The 19,512-nt window shown below is 40.8% G+C and overlaps 1 protein-coding gene across 3 annotated transcripts in view; it reads left to right on the top strand.

The window, feature by feature from the left end:
• Positions 1-297: 297 nt before the first annotated feature.
• Positions 298-19,512, top strand: part of tn (tripartite motif containing protein thin) — a 57,628-nt gene continuing 38,413 nt past the window's right edge. For 2 of the 3 annotated variants that reach the window (XM_022844582.2, XM_022844583.2), the window contains exons 1-2: positions 298-1,443; positions 13,776-13,939. In XM_022844582.2, coding sequence (XP_022700317.1) covers positions 1,185-1,443; positions 13,776-13,939 — 423 coding nt within the window. In that variant the 5' untranslated portion in view covers positions 298-1,184. The remainder of the gene's footprint in view (positions 1,444-13,775; positions 13,940-19,512) is intronic. The other variant, XM_022844584.2, reaches the window with a different exon arrangement.

Here is a 19,512-nt window from a genome sequence, read left to right on the forward strand (position 1 = left end):
GTTGATGCGGTAGTGCTGCCAACACCGTCAGCGCCCTCTTGTTGTCACGGTTGTTGATCTGTTCGTGGACGACAACGAGGAAAAGAAAGTCATTACCACTGACGCCGCCAGTCTGTGTCGCGTAGCATCGAGCACCACCTTTACTATATACCTAACGGAGGTACCAGCATTTCGCGTAGAGGTACATTTTTTAATGCCCTTCGTCCTCTTGTGGGAAAAGCTACATGGGCGCCCTCTATTTGGGCTGTGGCCCACTCGGGTCGTCCGTGGTTGCTCGTTCTGTCTGTTGGCAGATAGATCGTCTTCTGGTGGCGTTTCGTTCTCTCTTGAGTAAATTGACCGACCGTGGTCGTTGTGTGCTGCGGTGGCGCATCGTCAACAGTAATCCTACAGCCGGTTCAGACTCTTAAGTCCATCTAACCGCGAGTTGTGGCAGGCTCACTGGGAGGTTCAGACCATACCGATAGACAACCAAAACGCACTGCCAATACCATCACTAGTGCTGGTACCGGCCCCCTATTCGCTCTATTTTAGGTTGGCTGTCGCTAGTTGCTTTCTAGCTTCGCTGGCTTGCCGTGGTTGATTTCTGCCGTGCCGTGTGCTCAGTGGGGAACAGTTCGCTTCTTGTTGCTGCTGTATCCGCTACTTGGCTAAAGAGTGAGTGCTGGATTTAATGGCAGTGACAGCGACTTACTTGAGTGCTGAACCTGCTGGAGGTACGGCTGATGCTACACGAACGTGCTCCGCTAGCGTCTAGAGACCAACCCAACGGGAGATTGGATGTGGCCTCCAAATTAATCAAATTCTCCTGTGGAATAATTCAGTGATAAAAGACCTGTTCATTTTCTGTTAAACCCTTGATCGTCTGTTCATTTTTGAACTCGGTGTGTATATATTTAGGGATCTTGTGAGTAGCAGCTCGCATAGTGGCGCTTGAACGGGTTCTGGGCGGCGATCCCCAACGTACCTTGTATCGTTATTCAAAATCTGATTCCTTACGCCCAGGATACAAATTTAAAGCACGGGCATTCGATGTGTGCTTCGGCGTTGATCAATTTTAGTGACGTTTCCATTAATCGCGTAGGAACGGGTACGGGATCCTCAGTGACCCTGTAGAAATAACTTCTGATACAATCTCTACCTGGTCGACGTCAGATTCAGAAAGGTATAGATCTGGCCCCACAATGTCAAGCGCGTGGCAACAGCTTGAGCAACTGCTCACCTGTGCAATATGTATGGACAGATTCAAGAACCCTAAGCTCTTACCATGTCAACACACATACTGTGGCGACCCGTGTATGGAAGGTTTAGTGGATTACGCTCGTCGACAGATAAAGTGTCCCGAATGTCGTGCCGAACATCGCATACCCTACAATGGCATACAAACCTTGCCAACGAATGTAACCCTCATGCGTTTCTTAGAACTTCACCGAAGTATCACAGGTAGGTAGCATTGCGCAAAGACTCAATATATTGATTTATAATAGACAAATATGCACGATAGGTCTTCATGTAATTCTGTCCCTAGAAGGTTGGTTTTTATATACATATTTAGATTTAATTACCTGATACAGCGAATTTGGTTCAGTGTTCTGTGTCATCGTTAGAATAACCAAAGTCTGTGACGGAATCAAAGCTTTCACCTCCTTCATTGCAACTTAACTGAGGGATATTCTAGTAAATATATGTGGTAATTAGTTTCTAAGTGGATGAAAAAAATGTATCACAAATTCAAAGCATAAACAAATCTCCCTTAAAATCTATTTCATATTATGCGCTTAAACACACAGGCTTTCACTATCTCATATCTCGATAAACTTTTCGGCTATTTGCTAAAAATATAACAGAGCTTGAAAATATGCGATAAGACAGTCGTAAAGTTACATAAAATAAACAAGGATTACATATTGCAAATTGCTAAAATTATAAAAAAATGAAATAAAATAATTTCGATAAAACTCTGTAGTGAATAGATTTTACAATCTATTCATTACAGAGTTTTTATGGTTTTTATAGTTTACATGGTTCGATGTCAACAAGGTAGTCTCTCGAGATAATATAAAGGCTAAATATAATATTAGAAATATGCTTCTTTTTTTTTTTGTTATATTAACATGCATGTGTAATAACGCAATTACCTCGTAATGGTAATGCTTCTGCCGCCATATTTGTTGCTACTACACAAACAAAAAAACAGGAAATCCATTGGCGTTACATTTCTCAAACCCTCGTTGAAGGGTGTCAGTATCAGATAATAAGATATAGTGCCCCGTAAATAAAAAATGATTTCACAATAGTTTCATCAAAGTTCTTTGTTTTCCTCAGCCCACTGATTCACCAACAAAAAAAAAGGTCTGACTTGAAGGCCAAGCTATGGCAGGCCGCAGAAACCTTGTTGGCCCATAAGAATGTCTAAGCGCTTTTACAAAGCAACGTTACACTCGTTATAGCTTGACCAGAATAATGTCTTTAGTGCGTATATCTAGCTTCGACATAAAGAACCTTAGTGAAACCTAACAGAGACGGTAATAAATATTAATCGATCGGATAAAACAAAGCAATGATTAAAATCTAAAAAAAGAAAAACTATAGTATTTCAGATATTTTGCTATCTTCTCTTAACCTTGCATATAGACACATAAGTTGTTAACGGCACAAACTATGCCGCTTTCAACTTTTGTCAGCGACATATTTTTTCTATCGTAGAAAGCCATTTTAAATACCTCGAGAGCCGAGTTTGTGTCGCAACCACTTTAGGAATGTGAGTCTATGCAAGACTATGTATACGTCGCTTTAAATCGCGACAAATGTATCCTTGTGCTAGTTTATGCCATTCCAAGCGTTGCAGAGAAAGGTCCCCAGCTGTTGAAGGCTCAAAAGCTTATATCAGGTATACTTGACAGCGTAGCGGTTGTTGAAAAACTATTCTACACGTAAATATGTAGAGGTAGTGGTTACGCCATCTCTCCATATTTACCTGAGAGGATAAATACAACAAGACAATATAATATTATAAAGCTATCTCGACTATCTATCCATCCTCAAATATATAACTAAGATTAATTTAACTCACACCAAATATCGTTGTTTGTACTCTTGGCCTAGTACGGTAATTTATATTGTCCTTTTGTGTATTGTAATTCATTATATTATAATTTGCGTTTTCGGCGAATACCAATCGCACAGGGGCAGCAGGTGGAGAGACAAAACCAACTATGAAAAAAAAAACAATAATATTTACAATAACAGGCAAAAAATGTATATATATATATATTCGATAGCTAGTATAAGAAGTATAAAGGAAACAAAATGGCACGCGATATTATTTAGACACAGTTTATAACGGAGGTTTTTCTTGACACAGTCATAGATCAGATTGCAGCCTTCAGCACCTCCATGTCATACAAATCTCTCCCCTAGAGTGAACCGTTGATTAAAAGCAAAAAATTAACTTCTTTGAAATTAAATTTCTCCTTGCGTAAATTAATAACACGTAAATGAAGTTAGCCAAACAAGCAATCAGAACTGAGTATTAAACCTGTTTATTCATTTCTGTCAGCTTGAAACAAAACTGTTGACTGATACAAATTTCTGTTTGAAACAATTTATCAATTGGGCGTGCCCTCGGACACTTTGAAAACAACAAAAAAATAAGCCCGTCAACACAAAGGTATGTGGTTAACGTAACTTCGATTATATTAAACAACAAGAAGTTTCAAGGACCGCTTTTTGGTTGACAACGGCCTGATGCATACCGTGTGTACTTCATCGTACAGGAGCGCGATTTAGAAAAGTCGTATCTGTATTAATTCTAATTTTCAACAGCCAACAGGCGATGGCATTCCTTGTCTACCAGGGAACTCGGGCAGTTGCAAAGCTACCCTCTAAGCGAAGCACGAAGATAGAAGGATCAATAACGAGTACTAGCCAAACTTTTACTGGAGGCGATTTCCCGGCCATTCTAGTTCCTGCCCTAACACTTAAAGGTGTCGATATCTCGTGACGGTAAAAATCGTGCTTGTGCCAATCTGTGGCCTCGTTTCTGAAACAACGAACTGCCGGCATAGTGGCCAGCTAAACATGCATTAGTGCCTCAGAAAAACTCGCCTGTAGGTGTCGACACTGTTTCGATCGACTAGCGAGGAACGGGTAGGTACACCCCGCCTATGGCCAACTGCTGGGGCAAATATCCCGGATGTTTCTCAAGGTAAAGCGGGAGATGCCGACAAAACGGGTAGACAGGGACAAAGGTATAGCAAAGGACTGTACGAAATGCCAACGGAAGATACCGTTATGGCCGTGTGACGGGCGCTGACCAGGTTCACATATTCTCCATCTCTCTGGAAATGAGATTTGTACGGGCCCTTTCTCCTCGACAGTGCCTCATTTTTACCTCCTTGCACTGTGCAAACCTGTGCGACGGCTGGAGAGACGTTCAGACGGAATAGTCTGTCCGGCACTCTGGTGTTGAATGGACGTTCTCAAAAACGAACTTGCAGTTACGAACTCTATATGGGTAACACTTTTTAAGTTTTTACACAACGTAGACAGTGGCAGACATCAGGAGCATGGGTTCGGCAAGTTATAAAATTATAGGGGCTATATAATACCATAACATATATATATAAAATCATAGTGTAAGTACACTCGCTTAACTAGATTAATAGACATGGAGGTGCTATACAACAGATAAAACCCATTCTGTCGTTATACTCGTTAAGGGGAGATGTACGACCGAATTAAATACAAGAAACGCTACTGCATATTAGCTGGGTTGTCATGGCTGTATCGGTGTTGTTAGATAAATATTGTATAGAATAGAAATAACACGAAGTACCCGGACATCACTCAATTGCCTTAGCGTTAAAAAAAAGTGGACAGATTTAAGAAACCAATACGATGATCTTGAGTGCTTATAAAGAATTATATAACAAGTAATTAGCCATAGTTTGTTTTCGAATGGAAACTTATTCTACGTTAATGGTATGAATAGGATGACTTAGGTTATATACCACTAATAAATAAATAAGAATAGAAAGTATTTTCATATATCTATACATACATGCACTGCATGTACATCCTGACCATTTTAAAAACCATTTTTCTCATTGTTTTACATGTAGGCTTGCTTTGATGGGAAAACAGTATCGTGAAAACGATATTTTTTGGGATTAAAAGTTAAAGGAGTCTTTTTTCTTTTTGAGCAATTTCCTCGGTAAAGATTGATTTTGATGATAAGAGAAGGTGAAACAATTTACGTTTGTCATAGAACTTATTGTGGTGCCTTTTTTTTTTTTTTTTTTTGCAAGAAACAATTTTAAAAACTATTAATGTTTTTACTTCGCCTACAAGGTTTAGTCTCCAACATAATATCTACACAGAATCTGGAAGGTTAAGGCCTATCTATCTTTAGAATAGTTGAAAAGGCGTAACGGCTAAAATGCCACTGGAAAATAGTAGTAACATCTGAATCAGAAATGTACGACACTACAGGCAGACGATAGATAGAATATCTGAATAAGCAAAGCAAACCAATAGTAATTGCAACGAGTAACGTAGGTAGTTCACTATGGTAGTAACGCTGGACGGATTCAGAATTTTGCAGCAGACTAAACAGCACCTGTAGTGTTAGATAGTGGTAGATGTATGTACGTACTATGTAGACAAAAAGGGATAAATAAATCCGGACACTCAGAAGACTGAGGTCACAGATGTATGGTGCTATTTGTTATCATATAGGTCGAGTGTGGGCTGTGGTCGTCCGATACGAAAATTAATAATATCAATATAAAGAAAAATAGATCATAACTATACTACATAGTAAAGCATCCTTATCGCAAAGCAGAGAAAAAGCTCTTTTCCTATTAATTATATTATGGAAATTCAAGCAAGTCCCATTTACTAGGTAGAGAATACAGACTCGAAGCGCTTCACTAAATGGATTCGACTCAGTAGACTCTAGTAGATACTCTAGCAGGACACCATCCGGATTCATGTGGTCAAAAAGGTCAAGGCTACTGAGCATTCGGGAGCTTTTGCTTGTATCAAATACTTTGTTTAGGCAGCAGAAGAATACACATATCAGACTAGAACGAAGATGGCCTGGTGGGTGGGAAAACAGACTAGCTAAAGGGGTATTGGTGACAATTTCGGATGCTTGAAGCTGTTCAACTAAAAATATTCACTGACCAGAGTAGGGCGGGGCGGGGGGAGAGCGGGTGTAAGAGAGAAGGGGTAAAATCGAAGGATAGGTCTTGATTGCAATACCGTACGTGCGCACACACACACACACACACACACACACACACACTTTTCATTCGAATAGAAGTTCGCAGAATAAAATAAAAGAGAAGAGAAACGTTGAGAGAATCAGAACCAAGCAAGCAATCTGAAGAAACATATCAACTATGTTTGGCTAAGTGGGATCGTTTGTACAAGGAAATTTTCTGAGCTTCCTAAAAGAAAAACTGAAAACGAAATGCCCCATCAATATCTGGAGCCCCTTGACTACGTACCAGCAATGCACCAGCTTTGGAGAAATTTAAGTCGTGCACCAATCCTCTACGGGATAGGATAAGTGCAGCCAAGTACAGTGGAACGAGTAGATTTTTCTGCCTAATCAAATAATGAATCGTTTTTGTCATGAATGTAAGGCCGACTTCCTGTAACTCGCTGTTATATAATTACTCTTGTCCTTGTCCATTAGTAGTTATCGTACTCGTCACTTCGTCTCCTTGGTAGCTCCTGTAAAAATCGCTGCCAAAATAATTAGCGTGTCCAACGATGACAATGTACACGCCCAACGCATAGAAGCGCTAAAGTGTATTGTTTTGATGTGTAAATCTTTTCAAATTAGCTGCTGTACAGTACGAATTAAACAGGACGATAGATTTTCTCTGACCCAATCCTTTTAGATCAACCAGGTATTCGTGTAAACACCGAACGGCATAAACATGATAACCATGGATATCATAGGTGGCACAGCAGCAACGGAACCGTTGAGTTTGCGTACTTACCTTCTAAGAGATTTTGGCCGGCAAGGCAAAAACGAGAAATTCCGTATGATAAAATAGGAGAACTTGTCCAAATACAATAGGAGACAAAGGCTACACAGATGTATTTTAAAAATAACTGCTATAATACTGAGTTTGTGTTATAGCTACAAATAAGTTCATACAGTTTACAATCGAAAACTACTCTTCTTCACGAAAGCCGCTAGAGAAAGGAAAAGGGAGTTTTTCAGTCATTTGCCGCTTGGATGGCGCGATAGCGAGTCACATAGAACAAGGATTAGAATAATCTTGAAGTCTAGTCATTTCGAGTAAGAGACCCTGGTTTTTACGTCCGATATCGCTGTTAGACATTCCATCAGGCAGACGGCTGGCCCCCAGCACAAAACGAAGTCTGTCTATAGCCATTTTCGAATCTAATCGCAATGTGTCCCTAAGATTAGCACGCAAATACGTTACCCTTTAGGGTATAACGGGGATGCGTCAATCTGCAATGCCTAAAGTCGACTGTGCTTTTTGCGGGAAAATATTGAACACTCTAGGAAAGAGATCTTTTTGATGTGCACATCTATCACGGGCTGGTAGGCCTGTGGCATTAAGCATATCGAAATCAGATTTAGACCTGAAGCAAAAGAACAACCAAGCAATGTAGCCCAAACAATAATAAGTAAGAGACAGGATAAAAGAAGTCTTAAAATGCTCCATTATTGTTACGCACGCGCCGAAGTTGGGTCGTGCACTTGGGCAACACATACGATGCGCAACTCATTCGACCCAATACCGTATTTTCTAGCCGACGGGCTAAGGGGCGCTGATACATACTGAAAGCAATATTTGCAGAAAACGCTGGGGTATGTGCGCGTGGGGGGTGCTAGCGACCGCGGTCCCAACAGTGCGGGAGGATGTTTCGGCTAAAGAAAGTGAAGCGGGCGTCGCAAAGTTATAGCGATGGCTCAAAAATGTTAATGATTAGTGTCGGCCTCGGCACAGCGAACTCCAGACGACCCTCAACCGGGATACATCTCGTGCTTAAAACATCGGCAAATAACAGCTGTAGGCCATCTATTAACATCGTACGAGGATACGTATATAGCGCAACCGAATGTTACAACTCTTACCAATAATCCTAGGCATCCCCTCGGTGTTGTTATATCAGGACAAGGCGTTGCTCAAATAAATAGCATTGGCGCCGGTATTAGTGCATTGTCAGCTCTTTCTCTCCCTCTATATATATATGTGTATATATATAGAGGGATAACTTCGTGTGTATGTATACACACGAAGTTAAGCGTACAGTGTCTGAAAAGCGTCGTTAAGTCGTCAACCATGAACTGGCCTCATCAATAGAGGACACGGCCTATAGATAAAGTAGCAAAGTGTTCTAAAACATGAGCCTAGGCTAAACAATAAAAGAACATCAGAAAAAGTAAGATATTGCTAGATGTTAATACAGTAGATATTATTAAATGTTGATATAACGGGTAACTCATACGACGTAATAGGATCTCACTAAAGTTTATTTTTGCCTTGCTTAGCTACCCTGAGCTCTGTAAAAATAGGTCTTCAAACGAATAGGTATTTATATCCACGGAGCAGTTTCGTGTGAACTCAGTACACAGATAAACGTGTAGGGAGAAAAAGTAGGCTTGCTATTAAATCCAGCTAACATAAGAAACTTGTAGGCTTTGCCATTATTCATATGCACAAATCGCTACTGTCAAAATATTTATTCTATGTGATAACCGTGAATACTCACAGTCGGGCTCCTCATACAAAAAATGGACCGAAGCTTTTTTACTATTGTTAACCTCTCTATGTTTCGAGTTTTACGTTCGGTATCGCTGTTAGGCATTCCGTCAAACGTACGGCTAGCTCCTGCCAGTACGAACAAAACGAGGTGCCTGTGCTCAGGTTCAAAACCTGGACCGTGCCCCTAAGATTAGACAAATACGTGATTCACTGAGCTTTCACGGAGACTTACCACTATAAATCTCTAGATATCATACATTTAGCTATGGATCCATTTCCTAAGACATAAAGGAATGTCAGCTCTTTAATTCTGCGTCGAAAGGTCCTAGATAAGGTTTAGATTAAACGTGTTCAAAAATTCATCGAAATCACTTAAAAGGTCTTCCTGATACACGTAAGGTTTTGATACAGGGATCGAGAAAAATATCAACTGCCAATCGGGACACTTGGACAAAGTCTCACGGCTAACTTCTTAATTTTCAAACTTTCGGCTATTTTGAACCGTTGCAATTTTGCGATTTTTGCTTAAAATCAATCGATACATGGTTATGATTGAAAAGTTATTTGGAAAATGAAAAGGGATTTTTTGTTTCAAAATGAAGAGTTAAGGGTTTAGCCCTCGAATTGAAACTGTAATCAAGTGAACGGTGGTCATGTCAAACAAATATTATTGTCAGGCATAAAACTTCTAGGACATGCAAAAAAATTAATTAAAAAATATCTTTTTTTTTTTTTTATCTACATACAGTTTTTTCCCAATACAATTCATGAAAATATTAATAACTTAAAGGAACCATTACGACAACCACCTTGGATTACTTAAGGACTGCTGATTTGTTCAACGAACACCCATAATAATCTGACTATCATGAAATAAATCAAATATGAAGAAAATTATAGCACCTTAATTATATTTATGTCGACTTTCGTAAGCTTGTCAGCCAGCGAGATCCCCTTCACTAACCTGTCGTTATTTAGTGTTAACATCTATTCATAGCAGGCATGGTAGACAATCTTGGAAGGAAATGGGCAGAGTACTGTTTTATGCCCAGATTTAACTCGTAAAGCAATTTATAACCGGGATTAGTCTACTTTCTACTTACATATAATGCAGGTAAATATGAAAAACTCTATAAATTATTTTAAATAAAGCCAAATGGTCTACTATTAGGCCAATAGCAACATTTTCGTCGTTAAATTTCAATTAGTCTTCTACTATAAAATTGAATTTCCAGTCGATATTATCAAGTAAGCTCTATATATTCTGCGATTTTTTTTAATGTCACTTGACTTGCTGGAAGTTCATTCAACCAAAATTAGGTTGGAAAAATAACTGCAGCAAAGCTCTATATTTGGACGTTAATGAACTGGAGTGGTCAAGCACGAAACAAGTATCGTGTACACATGCTTGTTCGTCCATTGAGTGTAACGTCCTGAGCAATACTTAGACTTAATTTGAGCGGATTTAACAATATTCTCCTTTAGGAACACAAAAAATCAGAAAACAAACATGAGATCGCTTGGGTGCGCTATGCCTGGGTCTTGCTACATGCGTATTGCACGATTGGGTACCCACAGCATTTCAGATAGGTTCACGCTCTGCCGAATTTCTTTCGTTACTACCAGAATAAGGCCAGCAGCATCGTCGAATTTGGCTTCGTCTTGTAAGTTGGCTTGTTCTGAACTTGCTGTCCTTTAGACACGGAATTTTGTTGACGGTTTCGAAATTAAAGAAGGCTCAAAAGACGCGGACAGTCAGGTTACAAATAGCGTTTATGATCATAGAAGAAAACCGCTAAGAGAGCAGCTTTTATGCCTTTTGTTTGCGGCTAATGAATTGTGCTCACACCATAGAATAGTCTCTTTGGTTCTACCTATTAGCAATTGTAAAGCTGACCGCAGACCATGACCTTCAAGAAAACAGAATAAGAGTTGCACCGGGTCCGTGCACTTACTTGTGACTCGACAACCTATGTACACTTGTTACAAATATAAATTTCAACAATGTCGATTGATTCCATCGAAACGGCCATCGGAATAAACTCGAACTTCTAAATTTCGATGCTTACGCCCGGATAGGTGCGCGCATATTTACTTGTGCATGAGTTTACAATGAGAACCGACAATGTCAGTTGAATTATTCCGATTGCCACATGTACGCATAAGGACACGGCTCTACGTATCGACTAAAGGTTCCTTAAAGTTATCCGGGCTAGTTATTTTATCAAAGCTGTCATTCAATATAATCTTAATACTCAAGTACATGCAAGAAAAGCAAATAACGTGCTTCAATTTTAATGTTATTATTTTCGGTACAGCGTTAGTATTGAGTAGATGCTACCACTCGTCATTCTGCCCTTCGCCGTTCGATTTACAATCACTTTGAATTCAAAAGCGCAGACTTGCCCCTCTGCGATGCTGTCTATGCAGTAACAACCAACATTTTTTTTAAACATTAGCTTTTTACGACAGGGTTCTTTTTTGTCTGACCAAGCCTAGCCACAACAAATAATAAAAACAATTAGCTCAATCTTGTATCGAGCATGCATACATCGATATGTATATATATATATATATGTGTATGTGTGTATGTCATTGAAAACTAACAATGTAGGTGGGTGGGGGAACTTTTTCCACGTTCAACTTAGATGTGTGGATGTAACCGTCAAGAACTCAGAACTATCAGAATAAAGGCATCCCATGAAAACCAAATGTGAAGACCAGCTCTTGGAGTTAACTTTTTGTACAAACGCTGAAGTTGTTCGAAGCCCGTATCCTTCCTAAATTTTTAATGGGTGTCAGATCCAACGCTGTTGTTTGCGTTGGCAGTCAAACGAACATAGTCAGAAATTATTGCCAGACGAGCTGTAGAAGCAAATCTGAATAAAGGTCTTTACACCATGAGATTTCAGATCCACAAAATTTTAGGCGTCCGAATACCTAATTTCTGTCTTGAAATTTGAAAATATACTTATTACCACGAAAAGTACTGTTCCCAATGTACACACAGGAATACAGGAGTCAGGCGACACTGCTGTGGGGCAATAAAAGGCAGTTTAGCTCGGGTTTATAGAAAGTCGAAAGGGAAGATGTTAACCAAAAAAGAATCGAGGCATTGTCCCCTCTCGGTTAATGCTGTTCGATTTTCCTAACCGTACTCGTTATCGACTTCATGAAGAACAGCATGAATAGCGCATGATCCGTGATCTATTTGGCAATCAAGGGTCAACGGCCTGCGATAACTAAGCTAGCAGCCTCCCCATCCATTTCAGTTAATCCCGATGTCAATATAAAGGTCGCAGTTTATTTAATATGAAAACGTCCCGCCGTGAAATCCTGGGTCAATTTTATGGCGATATCCGTACATTATAGAGGTTGATGGTCGCTCAACACGACACTATATTGTATTATAATATATAGGAAGGAACATTCCTCTATGTGAGCTGCGAAGAAAGAAAATAGGTACCTAAAAAGTGAGATCATTACAAGTACTTTTATTACTTTGGTTCTTACTTATTTTGACTGCCTTTGCTTGACGTGGGTCGTTGAATTTGCTTTGCTCGAGGTGAGCGAAAGCCCGAAGTCTTTCTTTTGGACACCTGCTGACCCATAAAGTGTCTATCTCATATCGACAGCGATGTCTGCCCTTGATATGATTCGAAGCTACGGCTTGCTCTCTTTAATCAGGTCAGGGTTAGAGCACCAGGACTGGAAGGTGGAGGCCTCTATACGTGCCTATAGGGGAGCTTGTGTCCGTAGTCGTTTCCTGCGGCTAATTAGATGGTTCCTACCATATTACTACTATGGAGTGTGCTGTGCTGCCAGTGGACGCGCCTAGGTTGTGCCTACATTGTGGTCAGCCAATGTGAAAAATTTCCTTTCATTGGTTGTCCTCCCGAATATGATCGCCGACCATTAGGTACTATTTTTCGCTCGTCCGAATTCCCTTAGTGTGGCTGTTCGCTAATGTCACCTCGTGACGTTGCCATAAGTCCTAGCGATTGAACGTTTGGCTTATCTGTCAAAGACTACCACTGCATTCAGGCCGAGTCGTTCGATATGGGTTAGGATGGAAGATTCCTACCTTCCATGCTAACCGGACAGCGTCTGTTGAGTTACCCAAGCGGACTTGAATTCAAATCTTCTTTGACACCTTATTTCCTTTGGCTTAACATAAATGAACAGAAATTCGTCTTCGCTGATAATTTGTGGGACCTGCTTAGGCTTCGGCTAAACTGTCAATTTGAAGACTGAATCAGCTTTCATCGACTCGCTGTAGGCTTTTATCACACTTTTATGTAAATAAAGATCTACAGCGGACACAATATATGAACGCGACCTGTGCAGTGTACGCAGATCTGACGTTGTCTTCTGATTATTAGATCGGAATGCCTTCCATCTTTTGGTATCAAAGTGCGCTTTGTTGAATCCATCGTCAGAAATTAATCAAACTGCTACGATTTCCTGCATCACATGGTTTGTTATGCTAAATCATCGATCGAAAAAACAATTTTTTTTATTTTACTCAGTAACAAGCTTAGTAGTTTTAGGGACCAAATTATAATTGTTCGCTGTTACTGTCCAGACGTTTGCTTTGGTAAGTTCCGTAATTTAAAAACATCTAAATAAACGCCTCCTTTGTCTCAGGCCATTCAGGGTACTTTTATCACTGAAAAGCACCAGAAAAGCTTGAATTGCTGTGATACGCCCACACTCTCCTAGAATCATATTCAAGGTACTCGCTTCTGCGGCAGTAGGGAAGGCATCAGGGGACAACATGCCCTTGATGCTTTATGTCCGGTGCTTAGGTCGTTAGGTATTACTTCAAATAAAGTATCGGGATATAAAGAACGCATATTTTGAAGGGCTTACAAGTTTTTTCTTATCGTAAACTAGCATCTGTTTCAAAATGATTAATTGTGTTATCGAATAAAAATATCTATTCGGACAGCATAGAAACACGTGACAACGGCGTTAAATAAACACCTGTATTTCTGTTATTTCACTTTATTCAAGGTGAAGAACCCGAACCTGAAGAAGCTGTGCTAGGCCGATGCTCAGTATGTTCTGAAAAGCAGCATCTGGTCACCTGCCATCACTGTGGGAAGAAAATCTGCCCTGATTGTAAAGAGGCTCATCTTGACGTTATGCGGAGGGAGATCTTCCGCATCTGCTCCAACGTAAGTATTACAATTCTGTTCCGGTTTCAGGTCCCTCTCGTAAATTAACCACATCTGATTTTTCTTAAGTAATACGACCATTTCCTTCTTATAATGCTTGGCACATGATTGATGTCGTTGCGTCACACATCACACATGTGTCTAATACACATTAAGAGACAGTTACTCCCTGATGTAGTATTTTAGCACTTTGTATAGGAAGATTTATTGTACAATCGACCCTAATTGTTGGTAAGTATATATTGGCTGATTTTTATGTTTACACACATTTATTATAGATAAATTTAAGCAAACTTATACGTACCTATGTAGGCACGCGATAGTCGTTGATCGGCGTCGTGCGAAAGGACGTAGATTAACTGCGTTCAAGTGGTCGATTCTTACAAAACTTCAACATACAAAAGCAAACGTCAGGATTCAATCTTCTGTTGAGAAAAATGATTATACTTATAGAGAGGCACACATATATGAGTATTCAGACACGGATGCTTACATTTGTTATTGTGAATCTGTATCAATCCACCATCCACTGACTGACTGAAGTAGGCATCCGAATACATAAGGAGCACCGCGCCAGCCTCGCATTGATTTATTTTCAAAATAATCACATTTTTATTATTTAATCACACGGTGTTTATTTATGTTGTCACGGATATATGAATTAACGATGCCTGGGTTCTTAGCCGAAGGCAGCGACGGATAATTATCTTAATAGTTTTTGTGATTGATGTTTACTCAGATGTTTCTATTCAATAATATAATAATCAGATTCGGTAACGATACTATAAAAGTAGTAACACAGAATTTTTTTGAACTTCTTCCAACCAGGAAAATTCGTAGATTATTAGCATGGAGAAAATAAAAATGCTTATTATCTTAATAGTAATAATCAATACGTTTTGGAATTTCAGCCTTCTGATTTGCTTGTGCACATTTGAATATTGGGGTAGGCTAGCTAATTTAAGGAACAATTATAATAGCAGTAAGAATACGGTCATAGTCATCCGTTGTTCTCACTAAAACGTCAACGTATAGACACGTATTATTTTCAGTTTCAGCAGCTCGCAAAATGCATATTCATATTGTTTGTATTTGACTTGCGTAACCTTGACACTTATCAACATCAGCAGCTTGTTAGATTGCTAGTGAGCATCAGCTCTCGCTAATACGTTTTTGTAGTTCGGGGGGTCACAAAGCGAGCAAGTCTCTTTGCCTCTGATCCTTCGTCACGCGAAGGACCTGCCAGTCTCTAGAGCGTCGGTCGGTGTCTACAGTTTGCCTGAAATAGACAGATCCTCGACAAAGAAAAGTCAATGCAAGGCTGATACAATAATGGTCGACTTAGCCATCATCCCGTTAAACGTCTACGTACGGCTACGGCTACGCCTACGCCTACGCCTACGCTGCAATTTTGCTATTTCTAAACAATTGCAGTTCGAGTAAGCAAGCCAAGTCGTTTCCTTTTCGTTCCTCTTCCAAGATTATAACGCCGATTCGGACGACTTAATATTCACGAATTCTTGTTGCTAGTAAGTTTGTTGCTATTACAGAAGGAATGTTGACTCGTGCACGGATGCGTATCGCGTCTGTACGTCTGGGCCCACAAGGGACAACAGCAGCTGACAAATAAACACAGACGATGCCATGAGCGATACAGCCGACGTCGTTATATCGTCAGTATCCATGAGGCGTGTTTGTGTCATTCTAACACAAACAACATCACGTTCAAGTGCGTTACCTCATGTTGTAGAGCAAATGTCGTTCGCTAGGCACGGGAAGGTAGCCATCTTGCAAACTTCTGAAAATTATCTAGCAGATAGTAATAATTCTACCTTTTCAATATCTTCTCTTAACTCCTAGCAAACGTAACACAAAAGAAGCGATTGGATCTCAAGAAAATTTCATTCCGCACCATATGTGTGCGTGCCTGCTGACAAAGTTGAAAAATTAGACTCCAGACGATCTAAGGTTAGGAAGGAAAAACGTGTTGAGGAGGAGACAGTTTTTTTCCTGTCTTAGGAAACGTTTGCTGCGATAATGCAGCTGTCAGGTTTCTTCCATGACAGAGTTGGCAAATGCTCTCAATGTCTTTTTCAAAGCGTTCGAAACCACGAACGATCTGTTCTAGCTTAAATGGGATAAAAGCAGCATGTGGGCAGATATAAAGCTAAAATATACGGTTTTTTTTCTGAAACACTTTATGCTATTGAATACTGTCCATGTATACATGCGCAGCTATGGTTCTGGTGTTGACAAAAAGCATGTGCTGGCGATTTTCTCGTTTTCTTTATAGTACGACAATCAGAATTATAACGGCGGTTCAAATAAATCGTGCGCTACAATGAAAACGATATCCTTATCGTCATTAGAATGTACAAATTCGTTCCGTTTGATAACTTCCACTACATCCTACATTTGTGTCACTTACCACAAGAATAGTCGCTGAGTTCTGAAGTTATGCCTAAATTTTTCCTTTCGCCTAATACACATCAGCCCTGAGAGCTTGCCACTACCGCGCTGGCGACGACCAACGGTGAGTTGAACGTCTGTACAATCAGTTACCTTACGCCTCAAATGCCGAAGAAGCAAACGAGGAATGAGAACAACGCAAACGACCCTGTCGACGACGCTCAGTGCTTGTCGTATCATACTAAACTGGCTCCAAACCGTCATGCTGCAATCGGCGAAACCGCCCTATTTGGTTTTACCGTTCTACCTTGCCTCGTGTACGAGATTGTGACTTTGTTACGGGGTTCGCTCCCGTGTTTACTTGCTGGAACTGGCTGCAGCGACATGGGATGTGAGCAGTGACTTCGTTGGCGTTACCGTGGTGTGTTTCGGCGGAGGCCGCTGCAGTAGTTACATAGCTGCAGTTGCTGTCATTGGTACAGTTAATTAGAAGTTACGACAGTGATGGTAAACGGGGCCGGGGAGCTGGAGCTTACGGTATATACTCAGGCAAGTGGTAAGATACCGGAACGTTGTATGTCTCGGGAGTGCTGACGGCAACTGCGGCATGGCCATCGCTGCAACATACCTCGAACAACATAGGGAGATTTCTGGGGAGGAGGCGTTGCGTTTGTCCATTGGACGGTTTCGGTATCCCCATTTTTCCGCTTCCCTCAGTCGCTGTCCAAGAACCGCAGAACGTTGTCGTCCCATTAAAACCCCCATTCACGGTATTCGCCTAGACAACCATTGCGTTGGGGAACAGGCGGTACCGGCATTTCGTCTTTTTCCAACCAAAGGTCTGAGTGTAGACGACGACGACGGCGGCGGCGGCTATATGCCTCGTCTTTACTTCTAGCGCGACTCGTTTTTGCGCTACCGCCTTCTACTAACGTAAATAGAAGAGGGCGGTACCATATATATAGTGAGTAGTTTTGGATGAAACGAAGACCTCTCAAATGAGCCTTGTAGGCCCATTCACCACCGTCGCTCTTTGTTTCCCATGCTTCTTTTGCTGCCGTCGTCTTTGCTCGCGGTGACCATTTCGCACTTGAGAAGCAGCCTACGACAAGGATAGTACCAGCGGAAAAACGAAAAAGTCCAGTAGCGAAGAGGAAATACCACAGGGGAGTGCAAAGCAGGTGTGTGGAAGAAGGCTGAAAGCAAAAGGAATGGTACGAATCGTCGACCAGCGAGCAAGCACTTGCTGGCTTAACGAACTGGTGCGTTCAGTAATATGTACCTTTCGCAACTTCCTACTGTCTAAGGCAGTGGCTTCAGTAATCGCCGAAGGAGAAATGCCAACAGTGAAGCTGACGCTGCTGTTGCATGCTACGCAGAAGAGTAGAAAAACGTCGATTTCGAGGCTCCTAGTAGCCATGGCAGTAGCTGAGTGGGTGCGAGAATGGAATCATATGGTTGCTGGTGAAATACAAATGGATGCAAAGGATACAGAAACGGAGGAAGAATCTTAAGGTTATTGCTAAGAAAGTGAACAGCGAAAGGAAGTGGCGACGCTGCTTCTGGCCTATAGGAACCCACAAAACGATGAAGAGCCAAAGGGAGCAAAGTGGGTGCGCTGAAAGAGGGGGCATAACCGGTTGTCTCACTATCTGCGTTCGTTCCTTTATTTATAGCCTCAGTGATGTTGTTTCGTACTGTGCAGGCTGTGCCCTAGACGGCAGCAGGTACCATCACAGGCAACTGCCAGCCCAAGAGCATGGCGAACTGCCAATGAAAGTGAGGGGGACGGCGAACGAAAGCGACGATAGCGCCTGAAGGCAGCTTCTCGTGGCCGTCATAACTTCGATTTGACTCGTGAGATGTCTAAACAAACAAACTGAATTGGGTAGTTGACGCAGCGGCTCACAGTGGCATTGTGCCAATGTACTGCTGCAAGTATCCCCAATGCGGCGTGCGAAGTAGTCCCAGGCCATGTTCACACAATAGACGGTACTGGAAACGTCTTGACGTAGACGTTACTCGGTAGCACAAGACATTTTGTCTCGATATGACAATAACAAAGTAGTAAATTTCTATTGATTTATTTCATTTTAATTATTTGCCGATTGAGCTTGGCTAATCAGTAAGCGCAGGAATAAATACCTCTATGTAGATATTAAGTTCCATATGACGTAAGATTGCAGGGCCGTAATTGACAATATAATGCAATAAAGGAACAACACTATTTACTGCACTTCAAACGCTGACAATAAACGCCTTCTAAAATAGTAATAACAAGATAGCTCATGTATAGAATCAACATAAAGTAACATGCTTTTCGTGTTTCACGTCCGGTACTTGAATCGTTAAACAATACTTCAGATAGCTGACAACCAGCATAAAACAAAATATTCCTATTCGATGATTCGAATCCAGACCATCACATAACCCAACGTATACCATGGTATTTTATATATATATATATATATACACATACATATACACTTTATGTACCCACTGCGCTACCCTGGGAACCGAAGCATCTAACTGAAAAGAGATACGCATTGTATTTATAAAATGGTAGGCCTAGGCAGCAGGTGTTGTAGATTTCTCGAAGAGACGGTTTTGTTTAATCCCTAAGGTCTTCTTGGTTTATGATAGAAGAGCAACAAAGTATGATTCTAAATCAAGTCAATTTTTAATCGTGTATTGAAGAAATTCTTCGAGTTTTCACGTTCCGTGTTACTACCAAGTGACGCTTTGGACCGCTGGCTTCTAATGTGAAACGTAGCAAGTATATACCCCAATCTAAACCACCTTTCATATCTCAACGTTGACTAGGCAAGCAAGTTATCACCACATTATCAGTTCTTTGTGTCCTTGCACATTATAAACTCTGAAATAGGAACCGGAAAATGAATTGTAGGAGCGTCCCTTGGAGACTGCCTGTGCTGCCAGACGGCAGCTAGTAAACTACTAAGGTTTACTCTAAATAATATCATGAAAGGTGCCCGTGGCAAACCCCCATGACTAGATCAGTGTTCTTTCTAGCAGTAGAGCATAAAATGCGTACTCGGAGCATAAAATAGTACTGTTTTTAGCGATCGAAAGCTGCGGGAGATAAGATAACGGTCCGTACTGCTCAGACAATTTATGTTAGCTCAGTGTAGCTGTATATATAT

Source organism: Varroa jacobsoni, unplaced genomic scaffold, assembly GCF_002532875.2.
Source record: "Varroa jacobsoni isolate VJ856 unplaced genomic scaffold, vjacob_1.0 scaffold_1117, whole genome shotgun sequence".
NCBI lineage: Eukaryota > Metazoa > Arthropoda > Arachnida > Mesostigmata > Varroidae > Varroa > Varroa jacobsoni.